General features: G+C 33.7%; 3 protein-coding genes across 12 annotated transcripts in view; 2 read left to right on the top strand and 1 right to left on the bottom strand.

The window, feature by feature from the left end:
- Positions 1-746: 746 nt before the first annotated feature.
- LOC111001197 (inter-alpha-trypsin inhibitor heavy chain H4) lies at positions 747-13,577 on the top strand. 4 transcript variants are annotated; one of them, XM_022270970.2, is made up of 22 exons: positions 747-897; positions 2,297-2,428; positions 3,238-3,455; positions 3,779-3,889; positions 4,188-4,441; positions 5,109-5,212; positions 5,283-5,414; positions 5,538-5,738; positions 6,016-6,175; positions 6,342-6,518; positions 6,774-6,908; positions 7,261-7,427; positions 8,136-8,282; positions 8,460-8,639; positions 8,940-9,027; positions 9,125-9,166; positions 10,688-10,804; positions 11,285-11,371; positions 11,540-11,602; positions 11,800-11,984; positions 13,044-13,192; positions 13,370-13,577. In XM_022270970.2, exons 2-22 carry the CDS (start codon positions 2,312-2,314, stop codon positions 13,410-13,412), a joined length of 2,877 nt encoding a protein of 958 aa, XP_022126662.2. In that variant the 5' UTR covers positions 747-897; positions 2,297-2,311; the 3' UTR covers positions 13,413-13,577. The 4 variants fall into 4 exon arrangements, with proteins under 4 accessions (XP_022126662.2, XP_022126663.2, XP_022126660.2 ...); XM_022270971.2 differs by having other exon boundaries at positions 3,232-3,455; positions 10,739-10,804; XM_022270968.2 differs by having other exon boundaries at positions 3,232-3,455.
- A 991-nt stretch (positions 13,578-14,568) lies between these two features.
- LOC111001175 (transmembrane protein 256 homolog) lies at positions 14,569-15,730 on the top strand. Its single transcript, XM_022270923.2, has 3 exons — positions 14,569-14,817; positions 14,975-15,250; positions 15,342-15,730. The coding sequence occupies exons 1-3, from the start codon at positions 14,746-14,748 to the stop codon at positions 15,483-15,485; spliced, it is 492 nt and encodes a 163-aa protein (XP_022126615.1). The 5' UTR covers positions 14,569-14,745; the 3' UTR covers positions 15,486-15,730.
- A 170-nt stretch (positions 15,731-15,900) lies between these two features.
- LOC111001174 (E3 ubiquitin-protein ligase TRIP12) overlaps positions 15,901-26,850 on the bottom strand; it is a 30,773-nt gene continuing 19,823 nt past the window's right edge. For 5 of the 7 annotated variants that reach the window (XM_045630371.1, XM_045630377.1, XM_045630373.1 and 2 more), the window contains exons 23-39: positions 26,294-26,474; positions 25,132-25,327; positions 24,669-24,844; positions 24,367-24,559; positions 23,794-23,906; positions 23,049-23,174; positions 22,188-22,312; positions 21,197-21,349; positions 20,651-20,868; positions 20,275-20,366; positions 19,794-20,028; positions 18,906-19,364; positions 18,476-18,664; positions 18,149-18,317; positions 17,813-17,929; positions 17,288-17,467; positions 15,901-16,748 (exon numbers count right to left, since the gene is read on the bottom strand). In XM_045630371.1, the coding sequence (XP_045486327.1) occupies positions 16,552-16,748; positions 17,288-17,467; positions 17,813-17,929; positions 18,149-18,317; positions 18,476-18,664; positions 18,906-19,364; positions 19,794-20,028; positions 20,275-20,366; positions 20,651-20,868; positions 21,197-21,349; positions 22,188-22,312; positions 23,049-23,174; positions 23,794-23,906; positions 24,367-24,559; positions 24,669-24,844; positions 25,132-25,327; positions 26,294-26,474 (3,119 nt within the window). In that variant the 3' untranslated portion in view covers positions 15,901-16,551. The remainder of the gene's footprint in view (positions 16,749-17,287; positions 17,468-17,812; positions 17,930-18,148; positions 18,318-18,475; positions 18,665-18,905; positions 19,365-19,793; positions 20,029-20,274; positions 20,367-20,650; positions 20,869-21,196; positions 21,350-22,187; positions 22,313-23,048; positions 23,175-23,793; positions 23,907-24,366; positions 24,560-24,668; positions 24,845-25,131; positions 25,328-26,293; positions 26,475-26,850) is intronic. The other 2 variants (XM_045630375.1, XM_045630376.1) reach the window with 1 other exon arrangement.

Raw genomic sequence — 26,850 nt, 5'->3', positions numbered from 1 at the left:
AATAAATAAAAGTAAGCAGTTCACCTTATATACCTATGACTTTTCAGGTCGTACTTGCCATAGTCATGCAATTTTAATCAGTTTTTGGGAGTTACCGCACTACTTCAGATCTAACGTCCAAAATAAAAATACTCAATGTGGTAGTGTAATGAAGTCGAGGGTTTCTTAAAGACATAGTTATAGTTCCGTCAATCGTAAAGTCCACGGAAGCAACTGAATACAATCGGAATCACATAATTATTAAGATAATTTGTAGGTTATTCTACTATATAATTATTACTTCCCCAATGGGAATACTCCCATTTTTGGTTTCCCCAGTAATCAGTTTGAGATTTCTTAGAATTGAGGGCGCTGTGTCTATATGTACGGACAATACACGCCGAATAATTTTAACGTATATAGTCGTGGCCATCTTTACATAATATTTTTTAGCTTCTGCTTTATTACATTGATATACTATGAAGTATTGATGTCAATAAAAATGCATGACTAAAATAATGAACACTGAACAGTTTTGTCAATTTAATAAAACAATGTAAATAAAGTAAGGCCGATTTAATATATCAAGGTACGAAAGCGATTCGTACAGTTATTGCCAATAACACAGTTTGCAAAAGACCTAAGCGAGGCTTATACAAAATGCAACTTTCATCTATTAAATAAATTTAAATTAATAATTATTTTTACCAATACGTCGTGTATGTGAGCTAATAATAATACTGTAAATATAGTGCATATATAAGAAGACGTGATAGTCATAGTAACGAGTTTCGCGACTGCCGCCGAGCAGAGAACACACGTCCGTTATAAAACTAAAGAGTAGCTATAGACTAGTCGTGTACCTAAGGAACATTTTACAATTGAAGCAATCATCCAGTTGAGCGTCAAAACAAATCGGTAAGCAAATTTCCACACGTTCTTTAAATTACTATTCTTCAAATTACTTGGCTTAAAAGTGCATTTCGTATTCATTCAGAAGTATTTTTGGTATTGGGCTATTTAAATACTACAATTCCATGTTGAGTGGACATAAGACTACGCAAATGACCAATTCTTGTAATCCTATGATGTACACAACAGGTTCTGTAATGTTGTTTTGTTTTGTTTCATTGAACTTGAAACTGGATTGAGTTGGTGTTTTATGGCTTTCTAGTATTAATATGTACAGTTATATCTGAATAATTAAGTATTTAGAAAAAGTTTCGATACCAAAGTCTGCAGAAGCCGTTATTTCACAGTTAGTTGACAAATATTTTATCGCTTTATCCTTAGTAAATCCTATCGCTAAATCTGGGTATATTATTGGCATTTAGCTTTTACTGAGTTATCGGCTAGGTTAACAAAAACATTTGGTCTCTATCCTGATAAAAATCTACACTTTATTGTACCAAATACTAATGTAATTGTTACTTATTACGTATTAAATATATATAGCCTTGCTCCCGGCAAGTAAAAGAAATCTCCAATAAAAAGGTATAAACTGCGATCCCAGTCCTAAGTCGGTGCTATGTATTCCTTACTCAATCAAGTAACAGGTTTTCTTTAAAAAAATAAATGGCTACTTGAGGATAAACATCTCGCGACTGGGAATTACCCAGTCAAGGCGGGTCACGACTCACGATATCATATTTCAACAAACAATTATTGATTGCACACTAACTTAATCTCAAAGGTCACGTTTTAAGAAATTCATAAATTTGTTTAAAAAATTTAATTGACAAAGATATGGAATCTCTTAAATAATTGCATATAATATTTGTTATTTCTATTTAGAGCAGGTTAACTCAGTTATTTTATCGTTGTTGTTTGAAGGACCATTACGTCCTAATAAAGCATATAGACGACGAGTTTCTGCATCTGCTACATTGATATTTTTTCAAGGCCCAACAAATAATACTTCGCCGCGAATTAAGTCCTGGACGCGTTAGCATAATACACTATGGGTTGAGATCAGATACCAACTTGATCCAAAGATCGCTATCGCAATTGTTATTTTAAGCTAAATTCACCTAAAATAATAAAGCAAATCGTTTTGAGTACCATAAAAAATATCAGTGGTTCTTGATCATTTTAATATATTTATGTAGTTTTAAAAGCGATCCCTTTGGTAATCGTTTAAAAGTTTTATATTTGAAATTTTGTCAGAATTTCTTTGAGGAAATAATTATAATTAAATGTTTCTTTAGGACATTAGATGTCTGGTATTTTGACGATTTTATGGACACACTGAGTCCGATGGTAACTAGATCGTAAACATTACGAACACACTGACATGACATGACATTCTTTTTCACAGCTCAAAATCTCCGCCATGGGGAAAATTAGATTGCTGCGCACAATTTTGTGCGTGAGCCTGGTTATAAGTTATGCATCGTCAGCAGCAGTAACAACGCAGGAAACAATTGTGGTTACCCGATCAGATATTGAGGTTTGTATTTTTTTATCCGGATTTAAATAACCTAAAAATCCAACTAAGATTTTTTATAAGAAAAGTTTCAATCTGTAAAGCTCGCAAACGTTTAATTTATCCGTTAAATTTTAATTTTATAAGTTTCGGTTGACTATGCAAATTTATAAATTTTGTTAAATGAAACTTTTTCAACAGATACGTTTAGTGTTGTTCAATAAAAAAATATAGTAAGTACAACGCAGTTATCTTTCATTAAATGTTATTTTATTTATAGTCGCAGTGCTTAACTATTTAATCACATCTTTCTGATCCCTTAAAAAATCGTTTACCGGCGACTACATCTTCAAATTTATAGCCCCTAAGATAGTCTCTTTAACGCGGAAGTATAGAGAAACATGAACTCCTAATTTTCTGCTCTCGAGTCTTCTCAAGTGTAATTATTTTTTAATGAAGATATGTATAATAAATATTGTATTTAAAACAAAAGAGTGTTGTTGAATTTTTTTATATTATTATATGTATCTGGTCATATATGTTGTATCTGGAGTCTGGACTATGCCTGCCGGTATTTATTTTTCATCATTCCAAGGAGAATGAATCGTATTATTAAGCTTTATTGAACACCCCTTGTATAATTCACATACATACACTAATTCATTAAATATTTTCTCGATTTGTTTGATTTCACAGCGTAGTCAGAATTTCTTAAACAACATCTTATTCAATCTTATCCTTTTCACTTAATTTTTCCTTGCTTTGGAGTTTTCAATCGTAATTTACATGTTGTAGTATTTACTAACTTTTCCAATTATTTTCTTCAAACTCAGGAAAACTCGACCCCTACTCCTAGCGCTAGTCCTGAAATGACTACAGAAGAACCGAACATTCCGATAAAAATAACTGAGATGCGGGTGCACTCCGAAATTGCATTACGTTATGCGAGCACAGCTGTAGTTACCACTGTACGGAACCCAGCCAAGCGATCACAAGAAGCAGTCTTCCGTATGCTTCTACCAGAGACTGCTTTCATTAGCGGATTTATCATGTATGTAGTCTATTATAGTGCCATTACAAAACGTTACTTACTCTGACTCTTACTGAAAGAGTCTTTCGTCATACGTATCTGTTATTACGATAATGTCATTTATTGAACGCTCGTAATTATACATTTTCTTAATGGTAATCGTGTAGCAAAACACTATTACTTTTCTTATGATTTATTTATTCGTTTGTCGAATGTCATACATACTATTCTTATTTCTTATATTCTTTGCACTTAACTATTCATAGATTAAGGTGCATGGATGGAATTAAAGATGCTAAATAATATGTAAATATGGTTTTAAAATAAAATTTAATGTTTTTTAGGACATTAGATGGAAAGTCTTACAAAGCCTATGTCAAAGAGAAGGAAGAGGCAAAGAATATTTACAACCAAGCCGTTTCCCAGGGTATTAGCGCAGCGCACGTGTCTGCAAAGTAAGATTTAATGATATAACTATAATAACTTTATTTACATAACAAAAGCAGTTAAAATAAACATAGAACAGTCTGGATGTATTTTGTATAAAATTTTTATTCGTACTTTTGAGGGAAATGTTAGATAATGTTGGGATGTTCTCATACTTTTTTAATGGGTCTTACAAGAAATAAAAATGAAAGACAAGCCGGTTATTACCTAAGAAAACCAACCAACGCTCCAGATACCTAGATGCCGACATTTAGGGAAAATGAAGTATTTATTTACAGTTTTTTATTGTTTTAATTTAAATTTAAGGGCTCGCGATTCTAATCACTTCACTGTCGCCGTAAACGTTGAGCCAAATAGTACCGCAGTGTTCAATCTAACTTATGAAGAACTGCTCGTTCGACGTAATGGAGTTTACAACCACGCCATAAACCTTCACCCTGGAGCTCTAGTACCAAAACTAAAGGTCACTGTACATATTAAAGAAAGCGAGAAGATAACAACATTAAGAGTACCTGAAGTTAAAACCGGTAACGAGGTTGATGCAACAGACGCAGATGCGCGTGAGTATATACACTTATTATTATTAAATAAATAAAACTATATGTTTTATTTATTATTACTTATTAAATAAATAAAACATATAGTGAATGTGGAGTAGGTAGAAACGTCCCTGTCACATTATTTATTACAATTAGCTTGTGTAACGACTTCAACTTATAATATAGCTTTACTTGGCCTGTCATAACTAAGGTAGCCATAAGTTCTGTTAATGAAATTGCATTTTTTTATTAATATTATTAAAATGTATACGTACATATTTATTAAGCTTAACTTAGCAAAAAATTATAAAAAAATCTATCCGAAATGGCGACTTTTGGCTTTTCTATTTGCTACAAATCTATGGATTTACGTACTAGTCTGGGCTAGAAGAGGGTCAGTCTTCAGCTCTTATAAAGTTCGGAACGTTGGTTTCAAGCCAGGTTTAGGTAGTTCGTGCCTTGTGCAGCTGTAGAAATCACCTGGCCACAAGTAATGTGTGCACTTAAACTCATATTTTCTACCCCATTCCATATTGTATTTTGATAATGAACACGAAAAGATATATGAAATGGCGCAGAAAAAATCTAATTCAAAATAATAAAAAGGTTTAAAAAATGTTTATATAAAGGATTATATTAATGATAAGTTTATATTCTTTACATCTATGACACTTTATTTTTTTTATAGAAAATCCTATTGCCGCTATTGATAGAGGGCATGATGATAGAGAAGCAACAATTACTTTCAAACCAGACCTGCAGGAACAGAGAAGACTTATTGATATTTATACCGTGAGTTTCCTCTTTCATCTTCAATAAGCTTATCAAAACGTAATTAAACATCCTTCTATTTGTATTACAGACAAAATCTAAGGAATCTGCATCACACAGACCTTATTACTTACGCTCGTCTCAAGAAGATAAACAAGAAGGAACAATTGGTCAGTTTGTGGTACAATATGATGTGGACCGGACGAATACAAAGGACATATTAGTAAGAAAACATCTATATACAACCTGCCAATTAAATTATATAGATTTTTGCTAATTTGAAACGCAGAACTAGTAAAAAATTTTTAAACAAACTTTCTTTGTTCGAACTATGAGTCTTTTTCAGGTAAACGACGGTTACTTCGTGCATTTCTTAGTGCCGGGCTCGCTTCCTCCACTAAAGAAACATGCTGTCTTTGTATTGGATACATCAGGATCTATGATGGGCCGTAAAATTGAACAGCTTGGTGAAGCCATGCAAACTATCCTTAGCAAACTAAATCCAGGCGATTATTTCAGTATCATTGAATTTAACTCTGACGTCACGGTATGCTTTGTTTACGTAAATTTAGCAACTTTATAGTTAGAAAAAGCTGAATAAATAGGCAACTTTTACGAATGAGCGCGTTCACGGGTAATTCCATTTACCAGATGAATGTGAATAATGAATAAATAAGAAAATAACATTCACATTTGAAATATTACTTGAAACGTATATATTGCAAAGTCTTTTGATAACTGTAAATATAAAGTTATTTGTCATCAATCATAATATTCTTCGAGACTTATAGAAAATTGAAACGAAATTTTTCTTTTGAAAATAGGTTCATAACCTTAATGAAGCGGATAAGCCTGAATCGGATAAACGTCGTAATTGGAGCTACACCAGACGTGAGAATACAGTGCTGATTCCTCCTTCACTTGTGACTCCTGAAAATATTAATAAAGCTAAAGTTATTATATCCAGAATGCAGGCGTTTGGAGGTAATATAAATGAACTTTATTAATATGCTTAAAAATAAGGATTTTGTCATGGAATTATTTATGACAATTTAAACATTATATTCGGTTCTTTATTATTTCGATCTCAGAGGTCATGAACTTGAACCCCGAGTCATATATGTATCTAAAAACGTAATAACAATTGTAGGTACCGACATACACAGCGCACTGAGCGTAGCTATAGATCTAATTCGTAAGGGAGTTGACTGGAAAGTTAAACCAATTGCAAAGGAAAACGAAACTATAACAGAACAATCGACTACACTGACCACTCCGGCAGCAGAAGAAAGCCGCGCTCTGTCGGGAGACAATGATATCAAAAACGGTAAGTATATTCATATATATTGAAATGGATAACGAAATAAGATTGCTATAGAAGCTGAGCTAGCTAGAAGTAAGAAGTATAAAATCTTTATGACAAATAGGAAAACCAACATCTTCCAAAAGCAATGGTTAGATTGTCCCATTTACTGAACCTTCTCGTACCTACTTTTTGTCAGTTCGTACATGAGGAACGAACCTTATTGTTTGTATATTGGATTACAATGTATATAATTAATGTTATCTTTCAAACCCTTAGAGCTGGAACCAATTATAATATTTTTGACCGATGGAGACCCTACCGAAGGAGAGACCAACACTGGGCGCATTCTTAGCCACATCTCTGAAAAGAATTACGGCGAGAAAAAGGCCACGATTTTTGCTCTTGCTTTTGGTGTGTAATTTTTTTAATAACTATATAAATCCTTAGCAGATTGAATTAAAAATAGGTGTGAGTGATTCGATTTCACGTAAAGCAAGAAATAGAAAACTATTATTAAACACTAAAAATTATAATATAAGATTAGTTTCTGCTTTTTTAATTATAGTAATAGTCACAGCTGAAATCTGTAATTAGTTTTGTTGTTGTTGTTGTTAATGTTTAAGTTTCTCGATATAGTGCCGTACTCTTTCTACGGCCTTAATTAATTTTAGCTTCCACTATCCAACACACAAATTAACAGTATTAAGTAGTATTTTATCTTAATTTTTGTAACGAAATTTAATATTGAATGTATTTTACTAAGGTGAGGATGCTGACCGTACTTTTCTGCGTAAGCTGTCACTGCGCAATGAAGGCTTTATGCGTCATATCTACGAAGCTGCTGATGCTGCGTTGCAATTACGCGAGTTTTACCAACAAGTTTCATCGCCATTGCTGTCCAATGTGCACTTTACTTACCCCAAGGATCAGGTTAGCAGGTTTCTTTGTTATGAATAAGAACAAATACATTTGAACTAAATATAAACTGGTATAAGGCGACAAACTAGAACGCTCTTCGCCATTTGTTTGAACATAAGAACCTGTTAATTTAGTTGATTATTAATTTTAATAAAATTGAAATAGTCCCGAATAACTATAATTTTAATTCAACTCATTAAAGTCACGAAACACAAGCAACGTTTTAGGCATTATTTGACACAATATTTTTAATGTAAATAGTCCCAATGTATTTCGGCACGTTTAGATACATAGCTTCTATTTATTATTCTTTTGATGAATTCGACATGGCTCAATGACATACTTTCAATTATTAGACTATAATATTAATGTGGCACTTGTATGAGTTGTTTGTATGATCTGTTTTCGATAGCTTTCAATGTATTGTTAATTGTTTTGTTATTCATCGTGAATAATTAATAATCGCCTGTTGACCTTGTTATATCCAACACTGGTCAGTGCTTTCGTAATTAATCGATTTATTTCTCGCTGCTGCTTAAGCTAGAAAAGTGATTAAACGGCACAGTTTCAAGCTTTTGATCAGTGAATTTTATTTATGCAAGTTTTGGCTTGGATCTAAAAATATGTGTCTTCAGATCTTCTGGAGCAATACCTAGAAGAGTAGTGCCTCTTAACTGTTATTATTAAGCGTTCGGTTACATTTTACTTTTTTTTAAATAGGTCAAAGAAGGTTCGGTAACTCGCAGCAAGTTCCGAGCTGTGTATGAAGGTTCTGAGTTAGTTGTTGCGGGAAGAGTTGAAGACAACGCGCAAGAGATCGAATCACAAGTGACAGGATTCTATAATGTCGACGATGGTCGCGGCAAGGTAAATTGAAAGAAATGTACACATTTTCTCTAAATTAACATATCTGTAGTTAAATTTATAAAATCGGCGGGAGATGGCGTGACAAAACATCTAGTATGATTCCCACAAATAAAGCATTCTAATCACAATTTGACAGCAAATAAATTTTTTATCAGTATTTAATTGTAATTTTTTCAGAAAAAGTACACAATATCACCGAAAATCTCAGTAAGTAAAACTAAAAATGAGTACATGCCTCTGGAGAGGCTGTGGGCGTATCTGACCATCAAACAATTATTAGACGAAAAGGACGCTGGTGACGGAGACGACAAATCGGAAACAAGCCCAGAAAAGCGAGCCCTAGGAATTGCTTTACAGGTACAATTAACGCAATTTTCAGTTACTTATCTATTTAGTATAATTATGAATAGTAAAAACAATGTACAGGGCAGAAACAATGTCTGTTTCCCAAATTGGTTCCCCTTCAAAACTAGTATGTTAATATTTGTTCAAGAGAAAATATAATTTATTATTTCGTAAGTTCCCGTTTATATTCTCAGTTATATATTTATATAACGTAGCCGTATAGACGTAGAAAATAAATACCTTAACTTTCAATTAGATTAAATCATACACTAATTAATATTACTTCACACAATGTATACAATTGACTTTCAGTACGAATTTGTGACACCTCTAACGTCACTCGTCGTGGTTAAGCCAAATGCAACAAATGCTGTTAATACAGAGCCAGTTGATTCCCAACGTAAGTTTAAATATATTCAATTCAAGATAATAAATAAAGCTGGAATAATAGTGTTTAAACAAATAAGATTTAATTAATGAAAATGGATCAATTTCAGGGCCAGAATATGCTGCTTATGGGTCACCATTAAGCGCAATACGTAAGTATGCAACATACTATTGTAATGTCGTATTTTACTCAAATATCTACAATACAGCAGATAGTCCGTTTTAGATGCTTAGTTGCTGACCACGACGAGAGAGAGAGAGAGATTTACAATACGTGTTACGTAATTGTTTGTTATCTATTAATTTATTTCTGATGAAATTAACCTATCTCTATGTAACACAACCGGTGTTCATAGGTGAGCAGGTTTTATTATTGAGACTAGGTATAGACCAGATAATATAACGGCGTTTATTTGGACCAGAATATTGTGTTTGTAAAAATAATTTCGGAAATAAAGCATTGTCTGTAATACGAGTAAAATTGCGTTACTTTAAATATATCGATAACTTTGTTCAAGTTGTATATTCTATTTTTATATTCAGGACACGTGTTTCGTTAACAGTACAATTAAACAGTGTGAATAAAAAAATATTATTTTGGTGCTTTTAAATCAATTTCATATACGACGGTGATAGTATTTACTAATAATTTATTTATTTAAATAAAATATTATTGATTAATTTTAATATTTATCGTTAATCACTGCTGCACTTTAGTAATTTTTTGTCCATACGCCAAAGAAATATAACTTCTAACGCGTGTACATAGGTACACACACTCTTTTTTTTTAAATTAGCGTCTTCCACCAAACAAGTTTTACTTTATATTAAAAGCATAGAGGAGTATTGATATCAATTTTGTCCCAGAACACTTCTTGAAACATATTACTTTGTTTATGCGTTCTTACTGCGGCTTACACTAATTTTCCACTTATTACTAATGCGAACTATCGCTAATACACTAAATCGTCTTTGTCTATTTATGCTATTCCCACACCCGAGGCTTTCCAGCTTCTGAACACCAGTACAAGCTGGATAGTTTTGACATTCACATAGTGGAGTCCTAATTCATCAGCATTTTTTTCAAAATAGCGTCGTTCCGATGTTTGTTGTAGTTTAGTCTTCAGATATAATATCTAGTGGGATTCTCGCAGCATTGGACTTTTGGAGAGCGAGGTCTGAAGTTCTGTGTTACATTGTATATTTCCTAAGAGTACGTTTGGTCTTGATACTTGGTATCAAATCAATGTATGATGGCTTTCCCCGATTCGGTCAGATTTGGCTTCAGGGTCACAACAGCTATCTATTTTACCACCGTCGCTTTCGACAGATCCTGATTATTATACTAATAGACACTTTGGTCTACTAAACGTTCTAGCTTTTGTAACCTCTCGTTAGATCAGAAGGAAACTTTTTGTTCGCCAGAAGTCTATCATATTATGGCTATGTACATATCCAGTCTATATATATTCGGGTTTTAAAAATTCCTTTAAAAGTTTTTATGAAAATAATAATATTACCTATTCGAGCTGAGTTTAGTCAGTGTTTTTGAATACTGCTTTCAATTTTGTGACACTAGAAACTAATTTAAAACTAAAATAAACATTTTAACGAAGAGGAATTGCCAAAGCGTAGTCCTCATTAGGGTTACGATAAATTTCCCAATTTTACAGGTAATACGGCCGGTTACAAATCACACTCACATCCCCATGTCTATCTTGCAGCTTTGCCACGCAGCCCATCTTTTGCCTCAAATTACAATTATATACAATCTCCCAACAGAGTATTAGGTAATATCTTGCGATTTGGTTTTTCACATATATTGCATTTCAGAATTTCTCCAAGGTTAGGGAAGTCATCGGTCTATTCATTTTTCCTTACCTATTCATAGTTAATATATCCACATATCTCATTGCTTTGAAATTTAACACTTTATGTGAATAAGCTTTTTACCTCATCACACACCACAATCTCGCTGATCGCATGCGACTCAGTATACGTTGACCCCGAAATACGAAATACTATGCAATTTTTCACAGGTATTTTTTCATTGACATTGCAAAATTTTACCCATAATTCATATATATATATATATATATAGTCCTTGCAAGAAGCCCTTTCTTCTCAGAACAAGGCCTCCTGGTAGTTTTGCGAACGGATGGCATAGTTTTGCTCTTTCGCGAATTTTGTAATATTTTGACATTCATAAGCATGCCCTAAGACACATCTAAAATGAATAAACGAATTTTGATTTTGATTTTATATTTTAGCCTTGTCTGGATACATGCCTAGCGCCATCTCTTCACACCATAATTACTATCCTTCGTCTGCTCTGTCAGTTTCGCCGATGTTCATAAGTAAGTTTACCATTATATGCACTATTTACTTTTCTTCTGTTTGGTTATTTGTTTATTGTAAATCTTATTTTTCAAGTTCTTATTTAAAAGTCTTATTTTAATAATCCTATGCTCCTTGTGAGCTAAGAAAACTGATCGAACGATGTAAAATAAAAATTAACTTATTAGGTCCGCATGCTGATTTTGGATCTTATAACGCTGAAGAAGAAGAAGAAGAATTATATAATTACGGTATGTATTCGTATAGGCTTGAGGTATCAAGTAGAACTTGTACGATAATAATCTGTGATTGTAGTTGTGACAAAATTCTAATTTACATTAGCTATGCTTATTTAAACCTACATAATTCCTAAATTTCCTAACATAATTCCAGTTCACTGATTTAATTAGTAATGTAATAACATAATATGTACTTGATTGTTTTACAGACGCACATATCTCGTCAGCATTGGATTCTTCGCAATCTGTTCCTTCAACAACTGCCTCTGTGTTACACCAATCCACAACAGCGGACCTTTCGTGGGTTGCGACTTTGTGTCACGCTTATACCAAATCATACAATTTCACAGTCAATGGTACCGAAGTTAGCCTCAAACTACCTGCGGAATCTGATGTTCGTATAATTGATAAAATTGTATTATTAATTATTATTAACTCATCAAATTTCTCCTCTATATTTTGTCTTCTAGTCTGAGAGGTAGCGTTGCATTAACTAGTGATTTTACGCCGATCGCTTGCCATTATTTTCAATTGATTTCGGCTGACTTATTAGTGAAGTCAGCTGGCGCAGTCGTAGTGGGTTAGGTAAGGTTGCTAAAATGGCAAACAAAATTAAATAGTAAATGTATGCCAGTAGATTTTTCATGAATACTTAAGATCAATCTATGCTGAAAAAAATGAGTAGCTGACGGCCGGTTCGCTTAAAAGTCATATCGGATTTAGAAAAATTATTATCGATGTTAATATCAGCCGGCTTACTATGACTTTTTTAATACAATTGCTCAAAAAGTGGCGTATTGCAGAAACGTATTGCGTTCGGGATGAGGACTATTAGACACTTGTGCTTTTTCTTTACCTTTTCCGCACTCGTGCGTTCTCTTTTCCAACTGTCAAAACAATGGATATTAAAAAGAAAAAAACAAACACGAAGTTTTTATGATTCGTGCAAATATTGGAAAAAAGACGCTACTAATTTCTTTCAATATCAGATTTAATAATTGGATTCACTGAGTTAGGTTTGGTTTCATTTCATTTCATATTAATAAAAATATTCTACTGAAGACTTGGCTGTATGGGCGTAGTTCCCTTTGCCTACCTAGAATGGGTAGGGCGCCTCGGCTCGGGTAGACATTTGTCGGAGCTCTTTGCAATGACAGGCTTTCCGCACTTGTAATGAAATATACTGCAATATTCTATAAGTATTTGCAACGCTACCTCCCGGATTAAAAAAACTGTGTACGCAACGCTTTGGGTAGAGCAATGTTTAATCGTGTTTGTGGAACACTACCAACCGAAACGTGTAAAAAAACGAAAGTCAAAGAAAACAAAAGCCGCTCCTGGTGTTAGCAGAAGTTGGTACTTTACTGATAATATGCTGCAACCGATGTAGTTATTTGCACCATTTCTTTCAAATCATCGTCCTTCATAAATTAATGAAAACTAATATATGCAGCCAGTGCCAAGAACTACCGGAGGTGATGCTAGTTGTGAAAAGGCCGTAGGTGGTGAGGTAGGATTGTGCGTATATTTGACGCGATGCCGTTCAGCCAAGGATGTCACCATGGAGCAATACGAAGAGTTTTATTGTGTTGTTGGAGATGGGTACGTAAATTATCATTATGTTAATACAGGTTCCAGTATTCGAGCTTCAGACGATTCAATAACATTGAAGATAACGACTAAAGTGTTTACCTACTTTTTTTCACTTAGGGTTTATTAAAGATGCTTGAAATTTCAATAAACTTATTATATTTTTTCAAATAGTTAACTTATTTTCAGGTATGCTGGAATTTGCTGTGTGGAAGATGACGTCGATAAGTGATGAGAACGACGTAAATGGATACAATTTACTAACGAGATAAGACGAAAACAAATGAAATGTGCTTTTTTAAGTAAGCCCGTAGGTAATCTCAAGAGCACTACAAAAAATGGAAATGTAGTTTCACGCATTACACTTAGAGAATAAATATTTATATACTTACTAAAATGTTTCTTATTGTATCCTATAATATTTTGATTAACTAGCTTAATTTAAGTACGTACATAGTACTTAAATTAAGCTAGTTAATCAAAATATTTATACCACATGATACATAGAATAATTTTTTTACGCCACATGGTTACATAGCAAACGAATGAAAAACGTATATTATAGAAAAGAAAGCTTGAAATTGAGATAAAATAACATTCGTCGTGTTTTATTTTACATACCCTAGGTATCGTTATCGAAATTTGTTTTTATAAATATGTCGCAACAACTTAAAATCTAAAGATAAGGTTAATCTATTTTTGAGATTGTTATAATGTAGAAATATGTGGTAGTTGCGTTAATTTGGACAAGGTATGTAAAACAAACATATTAAAATAAATTATCTATCTGTATAATCTGGTTACTGGTTTTCAAATATCTGACTGTTCTGCACTAGTGATATTTTTACAACAGTCTACTAAACGTTAATTGCGCTTTCGTTCATAATATATTTATATATCCCTTTTGTCATTAAGAGATCTTGGGGCTTAACGCATATTGACTACGTGATAATTGACTTTGACCTTGAAAGCCGAAAAGTAAAATTGTATGAAAATTACAGTTCGTTTAGTCAGTTCCAGAGGTATCATAATTTGATAAATAAGTTTATGATCACCAGGCAAAAATGCATCTGAGTGAATAACGAATAACTTTTGTCTATTATTCATATACATACGTTATTCCATATAACGTCTCGAGGCTATGTTAAGGGTGAGATACAGACACGAGAATTAGCGTGAACTTAGATGATAAAAATCAATTTATTTTTACAATAAATCATAGGGAGTCCGAGTAATTTTTGACTCTAAAATATCAAACAAGTCAAGTTATTATATGTATAGTATTTTTATAAGACAAGAACAATTATTTACTTATAGATTGTCATTGAGAATTTGCTGCCAAATGCCAATTCTATAATCTGACAAAATCGGTGTCCGGGCGGACAAGGTAACTGTCAATGTCAACCAACTGATTTAATAGATTTTTTATATTATTAATCCCAATCAATAAGAATTTCTTGACTTTAAAAGGGAGAAAACTTATTGTATTATTGTTTAGACATCAAAACAACCTAGAAATAAGGCTTCAGCGTTTGAAAATAATCGTTGCGTAAAAGTTAAAAGGTATGGTGAATCTGGTCGATACACTTATGATAAATACGGTGACGGAGGGAGCTATGAATATTTTACGAAATATTGTAAGTTTTTGTAATTTACTGCATGACATAGCAAATTCTGTTTTAGTGGTTTATATAATAGCTATTTTTAATATTGATGGTTTATAATATATGGTGGTGGCGCAATTTCTGGACGTATTATTATTTTGTATAATATATATTTAATTTTTATTTTTAGGGAGTGTTTAAAAGTAAATCTATAGAATCACCACCGCCCACCATAATCATTAAAATGCCACTATGGGAATTAGCACAACAGGCTGGACCCTTTGTAAGGATAGCTGGCTTAAGTGGAGCTGCAGCTGTTGTTCTAGGTGCAATGGGGGCACATCGAACTTTCTCAGAAACTGAGACTAAGGAAGACTTAAAGAAGATATTTGAAACTGCCAACAGATTTCACTTTCTGCATACTTTAGCCTTAATGACAGTCCCTTTGTGTAGGAGACCTTACATTGTGAGTAAATTTAGTGTATAACTTTATTGAAAGATGGAAAACTCTTTATTCACTTAATATGAAGTAAAGTAATTGTTTAAAAATATTTTAGGCTGGTTCTTTCTTCATTGCTGGCATGGGACTCTTTTGCGGCACATGTTATTATCACGCATTTACAGGAGAGCGTGCACTTAGAAGACTCACACCCATTGGAGGTTCCTGTTTAATTCTTGGCTGGCTGGCTATGGTATTGTAAAATAGCTAAAGCTAATTTATCAATCTTTCGATTTGTAGTAATTTTCATTCCTCATGTGTTTTGGGTATAGGGCATAAAAATATAGCTTCAATGTTTTTATTGTAATAACAAATATTTAATGTTAGTAATTTAGTTGTTAAATGTAGAGTAAGTTTTAACTATGTTTTAGAAAAAAAATGTTTTTCACATCACATTTCTTAATGATGAAGAAGATAGAAATTGTTTTTCAGTTTGATATTGTATCTTTATATTACTTTATTGTAAATAGTTTCATTAAAAATTTAAATTAAAACATGTCTTGTTTTAATTAATCTCTTTAAATATTTCTAACAGGTTGAATGCGAATATTGGATAGATGCCATTTTAGTGTCTACAACAGTATTACCTTTATAACCGAGGACAAAAAAAGAAATTGTGAAATAGTATTGTTTACATGGTTTTATTGAAATTGTTACATATTAAATTTTGCACTTTTTTTATTCCTTTATGATACTTAAATATTAATCAAAACACACCATTTGGTTGTAAATGCTATAGTAACGCATAGAAGTTCATAAAGAGACTATTGATGGTCCATTAAAATTAGCTTATGTTATAATAAACAATAGTGCAAATGCAAATTTTAGCTCAGCTACTTACAGTTGCACACAATTCTGAAGCTATAATCCACATCACACTTAATACAGTATATGGAGAATCATTAGTTTCTAGGGGCTGATTTTTTGTGTCATTTTACTACAGAATAAATTTGAATGTTAGACAACTTGACAAACAGTATTCTTGAGTTTTTAGACAATTAAAAATCTGCTCCTTATAATGATAATATAAGACTATCAAATTAAATTAACGCAAAAATAAGTATAACATATATCTGAAATCTACATAAATCTAACAAACAATAGAACACAGAACCTTTAGTGTCTGTCGCACTGAATTAAATCACTCTCAATTGCACATAAACAGCAGTCCGATGCTGCAAAACGATTTTTATAGTAATTATTAATATCACTAACCGCATTTAACATTTACACGATGGAGGTATGAAGCATATACAATAAACGACAATTTAGGAGAGATGGAAGGAATGCTGTCCTTCTGAGGCGGCGAGTCGCAGTTTGGCACGCATCACCTCAGCACTGCTATAGTCTGGCAACTTGAGGTAGTTGACGCACGTCATCACTGATGGCAAGTATTCGTCCGGGTCTAATGACGACTCCAACGACTTACGGACTACCGTCAACGGCGGGTTTAGAGATTTGAAGCCTGGAAAAGAAATGTATCTTAATAACGAAGATAACCCAGGCTTTTATAAATCTCTATTGGATGTCTTAATATCGTAACTGCGGATAAGTTTCACCCACATTTGCCATAACTATCTGTGTGAAATCGTTTGCATTAGAAAAAAAAAACATGTGCAATTCACACGTGGTAGAAGGGAAACCTTCAAAAACAAAGTTTTATAATTAATCATATATAAATGAAACATTTTTCACTATCTAAATGTGTGTGTTCTTTACAAACAGTATATTTTAATGATAAATTTTAATTTATAAGTTTATCTCATTTTCTACCACGTTAAATCTTATGTTTCTGTCTCTTTTTACTGTCGCTTTTTCCGTTGCATCCGGTTTGAAATCACAACGATTCTAAAGAAGTTTCACTTCAAACAATCAGATATGATGTTACAAAGAAGCTTTAAATCAAATTAAATATTTTTAGAAGTTTGCGAAATGAGTGTTATAGTAAATATTGAGAATCAGTACAGTTAAATGGGACGCCGTACAAATAAATAAGCTATTTACCACCAGTGGGTAGACGAGGGCTTCCAGTTACGAATTGCAAGAACAGCCGTTGTTCCTCCCGATTGTAAGAGGCCAGAATATCGATGAGCATACGTATAGCACGCGACTCTGCGTTGAAGCCGTGGTCTGGTCGAATACACTCCGCAAGCATACGAGGCTCCCAACGCTGCTCTCTGCCGCCTGAGAATAAATTATATTTTTGAACATTTATATCAAAAGGAAATTGCTGTCGCAAACTACAGATTTAATGAACATGTTTAGGGTACTAAGTACCTACAGAAATGCCTTAAATACTTTTTTATAGAAATAGTTTAATTTTCTAATTTTTTATAAACATTTTACTGGAATAAATAAAAGTTATAATAAAACAAATAAAGTGACTTCCTTTAATTACGTACGAGCTTTATACTTATATCTAGTATTGTTTCAGATGTTGATATTAAAATGAAATCTTGTATAAGGAAGTCAATGTCTATTAGTCAAAGTAATTAAACGCCTCGAAACAATATAAATCATTGATAATACCTGATGGACTGCCACAGAAGACTTGTTCCAATTCTTCAGGATAGAATATTTTGAGATTTGCCAACGGGAATACTGATTCAAAACCTTCTTTAAATGCGTCCATCTGTTTTGTTACACCTGGAGAAAAATAAACATTATTTACTATGTAGGAAATTTCCAGAAAATTGACACAACCTCAAAGCTTCAGTTAATATACTCTTACTCAATCAAATAGATCTATAGATAAAAATTCTACCTATATATTTGTATTTTTTTAATTACAAAAATAATGCAGTAATGATTAAATTTGGGGCAGCTTTCCGACACTTATTACTGTTACATAAATTATCTACATACCTTCATACAACAGCCAGTGTGTGACGAGGGCGATATAATGATGTAGGTTGTGAGCCGTGACGGGTATGTCCCGCCCGCCGCGCCTTAGCTCTGTGCATCCGTCTCCAGGAAGGATAAAATCTAGACCCAGCTCTTCAATAGGGCATCCATCTAGCTCCAATGCGTTAATCTAAATTTTACAAAATACAAATAATATAAAATCCTATACCATTTATATTTCATAGTGAATAAAAAAATTATTGTAATAGCAATGCTGCCTCACACGTAAGTTTATCTGGCAACTTGTAAAATAAATAGTGTATTGTTAAATAATTTAAATAACAATACCATTTGGTTCCTTTGTTCCGGTGAGTAGTTGTCGTCTGTGGCGATAGCCTGTGCGCGATCGGCAACGCGTCGCAGGCGACACAACGACCGCCACAGTTCAGGAGCGACGTGTCGTACGTCGCTAAGATTGAGCCACTGTTGCTCGCTTACGGCCCATCGGTACATAGATACCGATAAGGGAATGTCCACCTGCAGAGTATACGCGCATGTTAGCGTACACAGTTCTACGTATACGTTCACGTCTTTTGATCTACTTTACGGAAAACAGTTAAACAACACTTATTAAGTTGCTTAACTAAGAAAACCTGGATCATTATAAAAAAATTACAAATAATAAATGTTCTATATAACGAATAATATCAAGTCTAGAGACTTGAGAGAAATGTCTTAACGACGCATGGCGCATTGAGATTTGCATATTTTGACTCACCATTCTCGAATCCATTACCGCTTTAGCCATAAACTTTCCAAGGAAGCGGAATTTAGCTTTCACTCTTGAGAGATGAGAGGCTCTCGCATTCCTGCCAATAGCTTGTGGGAACAGGCCACACGGCCAAGAAACATAGGTGGCGTCAGGTGCGGGGGAAGGTATGGATGTCTCCTTCTCCAAGTCAGACGGCTCCGGCGAACGGTCGTCGTCAAGATTCAATGCGTCACGCACTGAAGACGCTAAACGGGTGGCGGCATCCGAAGACCTATCCGAGACCACTGTTGGCTGGCTTTTGACTATCTCCCCACCAAACGAAGTGGGCTTCTGTTTGAAGTTCTCACTGCCGTGCCACAAATCGAGATCAGCCCGCTGCAATTCTTGCGATACGAGCGCGTAGAATTCTAATGTCGGCCCGAGACCGGTGCCGACTTCGTTTTCGTATTGGATTTCTAATAGAGCCTGGAATAGTTGTGACATTAAAGCAAAGTTTTATTGATAATAATAAAAAGTCTTTATTCATTTTAAGTACATTTTCTTTTCTAAGTGTAAGATTTGGAAACCCTTTTAAGTAACAAATACCTGTGTCAGGGTTCCCAGCTCTTCCATAAACAACAACATAAACAACTTAATTACTTAAAATAATGACATATAGTATCATTTTCAGAACATATCAGGTTAACTAAATTATTTATGATCTGCGTATAACAATATATTTAAAGATTGATAATATAAGAAAGATTTATTATCTTGATAATATGTACAGACAAAATCTATTATAACGACATCTGCTCATATTTCCATTAATTTCCAACAAAAAAATTTCAATTGTTGTGGCTAGCGAGAGATTAAAAAGACCATTTATAAGCGTTTTAGAGTAAATAGAGTTACCTTTGAATGTCCAAACTCATGCATAACATGCTCGGCCTGCCTCAGCACATTGTCCCTTTGCACGGTGCGCTTGCGCCGATCCAACCTCGGCGCCACTCTCTCTGCTTCACTGGAGCCACCAGCTGGAGCTCCCCTTTCTCCTCCCGCTTCTAGTAAACGCTGCAAGGCCCGGTCACGGTCGAAGGACACCACGTAGAACAGTAGGTGACGGCATTCGAATGGTAGTATGAAGGGGCTGTAAAAAAAATATGTTATGATGTTATTCCCATTTAAAAAGAACCGTTCATCCACATAAAATGAAAGTAATAATGATAATTGCATATATATATTTTTTATATACCAAATAATTAAGGTTTGGTAGTAGCAAAAATATACACTTTAATTTCAACTAGTGTATTGGAATATGTATAATATGAATATATAATTATATGAATAAATAATTTTTAATACATATCGAATCTTTATATAAAATTAAACTTACCAGGCATATGCAATTTTCTTCAACCAAGGCGGTAAGTTTCCAGTCATAATAACAAGTGGGTCTTGTAATTGTCGATTTGCCTTTGCGGCAAGCTGTGAAACCATTACAAAGAATTAATATTAATAATACTTCAAATGTTATGTGCATTAATGCAGAATTTGCAGTAATGTGAGTTTCTGAAGTAAAATATAAACGATACGGTTGTCCGGATCTTCATACTACAAAAGGATATGTTTTATATTCCTACATTAAATATGCATGTTTATTATTCTAAAAGTTCTACTTCACAAAGTAATATATATTTTAAATAAAATTGGACATAACAAATAAAAAAGTTATACCACAGACAAGAAATTAAAGGATTTAAAATGTATACCTTAGTATTAATAAAGTCCGAGTTGGGCACCAACGAGCGATGGTCGGGCAAACAGGCAGCTCGGTACAATGTATGCCAGTGCCGAGAGAGGGCATGCAAAGCTCGGAGCAGAGCCAGGGCGGGCAAAGATGCGTCATTCATGTCTGTGCCCCATTTTGAGATCGCACCCGACCGCAGCATTACCGCTAGCGAGCTTAACTGCGCCGGTACTATGCCTTCTGTAAAATTAAAAGACGCTGCTAAATATGATAATACAGACGCCACAAATATTTTGAGAATGTAAAACATGACGTATAGTTGGGAGGAGTCAGTTTCCGAACTTAAGACTCATAATTGGACGTGTGCGAACATGACGTACTATGTCTCGTGTTAACGTGTACACGTAACGAACTTAGTTTGGCATATATTGCACAGAACTTAAAGGATATATTTTTTTTATTAAATATCAAATTTAATTGCTTTTTTTAAGTGAAATGAGTTAGTGCGTCCAAATTCTTTGATTTTTTTAACAAAGTAATATAAATTCTGTTAATTTTTTTTACATACCAGTCCACAATAAGTCTGGTTTCCGTCGTGACGACATTTTAGTTGTTTGTCCTTTTCCTTTACGCGACGTAGAAGAGTCAGCACGTGGCTGTTCGCCTCCTTCCACGGCGCGATAATATATTGTATGTGTTTGTACCCATATACCGGCGTTAGCTGCAAAATATTATACGTTCTCAACTCTCAACTTTTCAAATTCAAAATTATTATTCATGTTGGTAATATAATGTACTTCTAATTACGACGACGATATTAGACAAGTCGCGGGAACAACATGGGGTAGAGTAGCCTTAGAAAGGCCAGAATGGAGTAGATTGGCAAGCAATTTTTGCTTGTCCTTTGCCACATGGCAAACGGACAAGCAAAAATGGAAAAAAGGAACAATTTACGAAAAATAAAAATAAAGAATACGCTTACATGTCCGATAAAAAGGCTATTATTATTAATATAATGTACACTTATGAACGCCAAAAAAATAAATTTAATGTATTCAAATGCTTCTAATTTTACATTCACTGCCAGTTCTCAAATCAAGGACGTAGAACAGAAGAGAAGAACCGGCAATAAAGTCTCCGCCACTCTTTTTAATCGCTATTTCGCATCAAATCGCTTTTAAGGTAGTAAATAAAAATATCCATAGCGCTGGAGAGCGCTCATCATGAACACACCCTCACTTGTACACCATCACACAATACAGCCAAATTAAGTATTACTTAGATAAATGTATTTTAAAAAAATCCTTTTTTAAGTTTCGTAAATGTTTGAACCTTTTGTATATATTATGTATTCCTTCGGGGGCCATATATTAGGTGTAACTGTTTTTAATATATATAATTTTCTGTAGAAATATATATCTTATTATAATAAATAAATAATATCTTAGCATCTGGTGTTTTATACACAAATAAATAATAAGCTAAAGAACCTGTGTTGGTATATTCTTGCCCATTAATTAATTCCTTCTGTTTTATATTAAAGGAAATAAACAACTTACCCAGAGGAGTCTCGGTGTCAGTGTCGGCGTCATTTTGTTCGCCAAACTGTCTGACCGCCTGATATACAGTCATGTTGTATGGCAGTACCGTATCTCCTATTAGAAACTCCAATTTATGATCGGACCTGTAAAAATTTAATCTTTAGAGAACTGCAATACACATTTACATTATTAATGACAAATAGGTTCATTTGAAGTGTCAACTGTTAAGTTAGTTTACTAGTTTTTAGTAGTATATCCTTTTTTATGTGTACATTGTAAGTTATCACCAATACAGATTAGGTGGTTTTATTTTCGTTTTGAGCTGAATTCAGTTTCGCTACTCCATGTGAGGCTTTCAGCTGACAGAAATATTTTTTAAAAGCAATACCAACATGTCATTTATGAAGTTAAATTGAGATACCAGCAATGGCCCAGTAGACTCTCATCCCTGAGGTCGTAGGTTTGATTCCTGGCAGTGCAGCAATTGACTTTCTTTCTATGTGTGCATTTTACATTCGCTCGAACAGTGTAGGAAAACATCGCGATAAAAAATATCGGCTAGCCTTAGACACAAAAAGTCGACGGCAAGTATCAGGCACAGAAAGCTACTTGCTATTAGTCTACCAAATGATATAGAAATCTGAGGGCCAGACATATGAATATATATAGGTTATATAATATAATAATATATGTTATATGCGCTACTGATTTTTTTATTGAGATACAATAACTCTCAAATATTTAGAAACACACATTTTTTGTACATTTAGAATTTACTGTAATATAACCGTTTCAATACCACACACATATAAATATGATAAGTACTCGTATAGATCTGTATTTGCGATAGTTTAACATAATAAATAAAAATCTGCTTACTCAGCGACATGGTGAGTAGTAGCAAGTGTGTCTTCAACGTCGTCATCGGAGGCTGCTTCATCATCAGTATGGGGGCCTGTGCCCTCACGACTACGAGCTTGAGCATAGCCACGCTGCGCTAGATACCTGTATTACCAAAGATGAGTGATTCAAAGCCGATTTTTATTTAAATCACTTATTTATTAGAAAAAATTAAGCCTATTTTATGAGATGTAGGTGGAAGAATAATTATTGTTGCTAATAAATTAGTTAGATTGTATATACATAATTATTTACATTTTTGCATCGATCTATGAAAAATTACTAATTTAACTTCGATTCACTGAACTCTATTATACCCTTAAGATGTAATTATACATTTTATAAGATATTTTTTGTACATAACATTAGATTACATAAAACAAACAAGGGAAATATTATGAAGAAAACAATTACGTGCACGTGCACGTGCACGTACACGTACGTAAGCGTACAACTATTCTCTATTTAAACTTTTTAACAGCTTTGCACGCTATATATAACTCAAACTCAAAAATATCTTTATTCATATAGGTAAACATGTACACTTATGAACGTCAAAAAAAACAAATTAAATTAATTGTAAATTTACATATACAACCAGTTCGCAAGCCAAGGGCGTAACTTCATAATTGAGCGATTATGAATTTGGTGTTTTTTTGCGGGCGTCCCGTTGACTCGTTTGACCCCCCCCCCCCCATTTGATTAAACAATGCTAAAATCTTACCGTTCAATGGCCTGTACTAATGCTAAGGGGTCTATCCGAACCACTCCTCCCTTCCACTGCTTCAATGTGGTACATGTTGGATGACGTTTGAGATCACACTGTAACGGTTGTATCTACATTAGGAAATGTGAATTATGCATATTATTCGTACAGCAAAGGGATACATGCTTAAAATCCACAGTTTTATCCTACACAAATAGGGCTGTTCAAAAAATACGTACAGACGTATAAAGTTACATATCTCTGTATCAGAATATGTTTCATCTATTATATACAGAAATAACGTTTCTCATTTCACGAGTATTGACAGAACATATGACCAAACATGTATTACATATACATGAATAGTAATACACTTTTGAAGGTAGAAAAAATTTGATAATTTACATTTGCCACATACCTAATACAATCTCAACGAGTGATTTGACAAAATATGTTCTTCAAAACAAAGCATTATTGTTTAATTTTAATTGGTCTCAATTTACGTTTTTTAATTAAAATCTGACTCGCGAAAACCTTATCATATACAGACACGCGATAGAAATCTAATAAAGTGCAATAAAAAATAGTTACCATTAGCTGATGCGTGTTGAAGAACTTAAGCGCTGAGGTGGCAGGACGAGCGGGCAAGTCGTGTACGCGTACGGGGAACTGTTCCAGGTGCGACACGCACGCGTTCACCTTTGACACCAGAGCGCTTAATGCGCCTGCGCCGATTGACGCAAAACCGCCGATACTGCTAGCTTTTTCCATCCATTCGTTTTCACTAATAAATAAATATTTAAAAATTAAATAATGTTACTAGCTAGTCTTAGTTACAGCTAAGTAAATAATATTTTACAATAAAAAAGCATAATTGTATATTTGAAACTCACTCGGGTGCAAGCGGCATATCAGCGAAGACGTGCAGGAAGAGCCTTAAACGATCTTCACAAGCTGCGATTTGTTCAGCCGAGTCTCGACCCTCGCCTTCGCCTTCCTGTTCCTCTGAGTCTGACTCCGACCCAGTTAGGAATTGTAGTAAGGCGCCGATGACACCGGAGTGATTCACCTGATAGAGTAAACAAGTTTAATGTCATAGTGTTTATAGAATTGTTTGAGACTATTAAACGGCTTTTAAATTAATAAAACAAGAATTATTTTCTATCTAATGAATTGTGGGGTTTGCTATACAATTGTTTTTATTTATACATATTTTGTTAAGATATTTAAAAAGAAAATTAATGAGAATAAGTGTCATTTTTATAGGTATATAATTCTCCGTGATGCATGCATTTAAAATTAATAATGTCTGTTTTTCCCGACTTCCTTCCTGTATCCTCCCCATTTATACTTTACCTCGAAAGGTGACAGGTCATGTCTCGCAAGCGTGTCCCGCAGTACTAGCAGCGGTTCGAGCGCCAAATCAGCCCTGCGTGGCAAAGCAACTGCGAGTGCCGCCAACTGTTGCAGGGCTCCGCCCCCACCGCCCAAAGCGCCCCACTCGCGTTGAAGGCGGCTCGCTACGCACTCTATCCACTCGCGAACTTTTTCCCTAAACACATTATTATAATGAATTATCTTTCTCTCCTTGCCCATAATTTACAGTTTAACACGAAACTCGAAAAAAATCTAAACAATATTGTTTCTCTTTAAAATATTCATAATACCTTATTTAAACTCAGCATTTAAGATTTTATTTATTTAAGCTTAGTTACATTATAAATAATAATTATTCAAGAGGCAAGAAGCAGACTTATTGCTAACAAGCGATCCCTAAACCCTAGTAAGAAAAAAAAAAAACATATGTGCAATTCACACATGGTAGAAGTGAAACCTTCAAAAACAAAGTTTTTTTCAACTTATAATTATTAATCAAATATAAATTAATCATTTTCCAATATCGAAATGTGTGTGTTCTTTATAAACAGTATATTTTAATGATACATTTTAATTTATAAGTTTAATATAAATCTTTAATTTGGCAAAAACTAAAACAACGAAAGTTTTAAATTCGATCACATGAAAAAGCGGCAGTAAAGAGAGGCTGTATAATGCCTCCTATCTCATTTTCTCCCACGTTAAATCTTATGAATTGATGTTTCTGTCTCTCTTTACCGCTGCATCCGGTTTGAAATCACGACGATTCTAAAGAAGTTTATCTATCTCATTTTCTCCCACGTTAAATCGTATGAATTAATGTTTCTGTCTCTTTTTACTGTCGCTTTTCCGTTGCATCCGGTTTGAAATCACAACGATTCTAAAGAAGTTTCACTTCAAAAAGAATTGAATTCTCAATTATGTCTTAAATCTTGTTTAAAGAAATCTGAAGCCCAGAACAAAATAGTTTACTGGTTTCTTTCAGGTATTAAATTGAAATCTACCTTGTCTGTTTACCCAAATGTATTAAATCGAGTCCCTATTATAAATGTTAAATAATATTAAATTTAATTTGTACCTTTATCGTAACACATTCACACAAAACTTGTGTCCTAAATTAAACAATAAATTGCCTACTAACTTGTTCTGTAGCGACAAATTAGCCGACGCATGTGGCGACGCGAGAAGACCAGCGTCCTTATGCGTGTGGGCATGGGGCGATCGGCCCCAACGCGACGGATTCAGTGACGACAGGAATGAAGATGTTTTAGACGTCCCGCCTACACGGTTGGCTGATCTACCCGCCGATGCCGTGTTAGATGCTGTGGATATATTTATATTGAAGGAGGTTCACAAAGAACGAGTAAACACTAGTAAATACTAGATCACGAGAACTAATCAGCATAATAATGAGTTCTTAACCGATTTTGTAAAAAAAAATGGATTTGAATAATATATAAGTATGATAAGCAATTTAGTCTTACAATCATGTGTATTAAAATTTGAAAGATATGTTTTTTATTTATATCATTCCAACATATGAAAGAGTACAAGTTTTATCAAAATAGGCTCATTAGTTTTTGAGATATCCAACAATTTCTGGAGAGAACATGTATAAATACCAAAGGACTTTTATACACTTTGTAGTGTATTTTCCTCTTGATAAAACTTGCATAAAACTGATATACCATAAACATG

The sequence above is a fragment of the Pieris rapae genome, chromosome 12 (genome assembly GCF_905147795.1).
Source record: "Pieris rapae chromosome 12, ilPieRapa1.1, whole genome shotgun sequence".
NCBI classification, from domain to species: domain Eukaryota; kingdom Metazoa; phylum Arthropoda; class Insecta; order Lepidoptera; family Pieridae; genus Pieris; species Pieris rapae.
This window is presented reverse-complemented; position numbering and strand designations above follow the sequence as displayed.

Coding starts and splice junctions, on each gene's coding strand:
- LOC111001197 (XM_022270968.2), top strand. CDS start 2,312: ATGGGGAAAATTAGATTGCTGCGCACAATTTTGTGCGTGAGCCTGGTT. Junction 5,739..6,015: donor AATTTAACTCTGACGTCACG/GTATGCTTTGTT, acceptor TTTTGAAAATAG/GTTCATAACCTTAATGAAGC. Junction 11,985..13,043: donor AACTACCTGCGGAATCTGAT/GTTCGTATAATT, acceptor TAATATATGCAG/CCAGTGCCAAGAACTACCGG.
- LOC111001175 (XM_022270923.2), top strand. CDS start 14,746: ATGGTGAATCTGGTCGATACACTTATGATAAATACGGTGACGGAGGGA. Junction 14,818..14,974: donor TGAATATTTTACGAAATATT/GTAAGTTTTTGT, acceptor TTTTATTTTTAG/GGAGTGTTTAAAAGTAAATC. Junction 15,251..15,341: donor TGTGTAGGAGACCTTACATT/GTGAGTAAATTT, acceptor AAAATATTTTAG/GCTGGTTCTTTCTTCATTGC.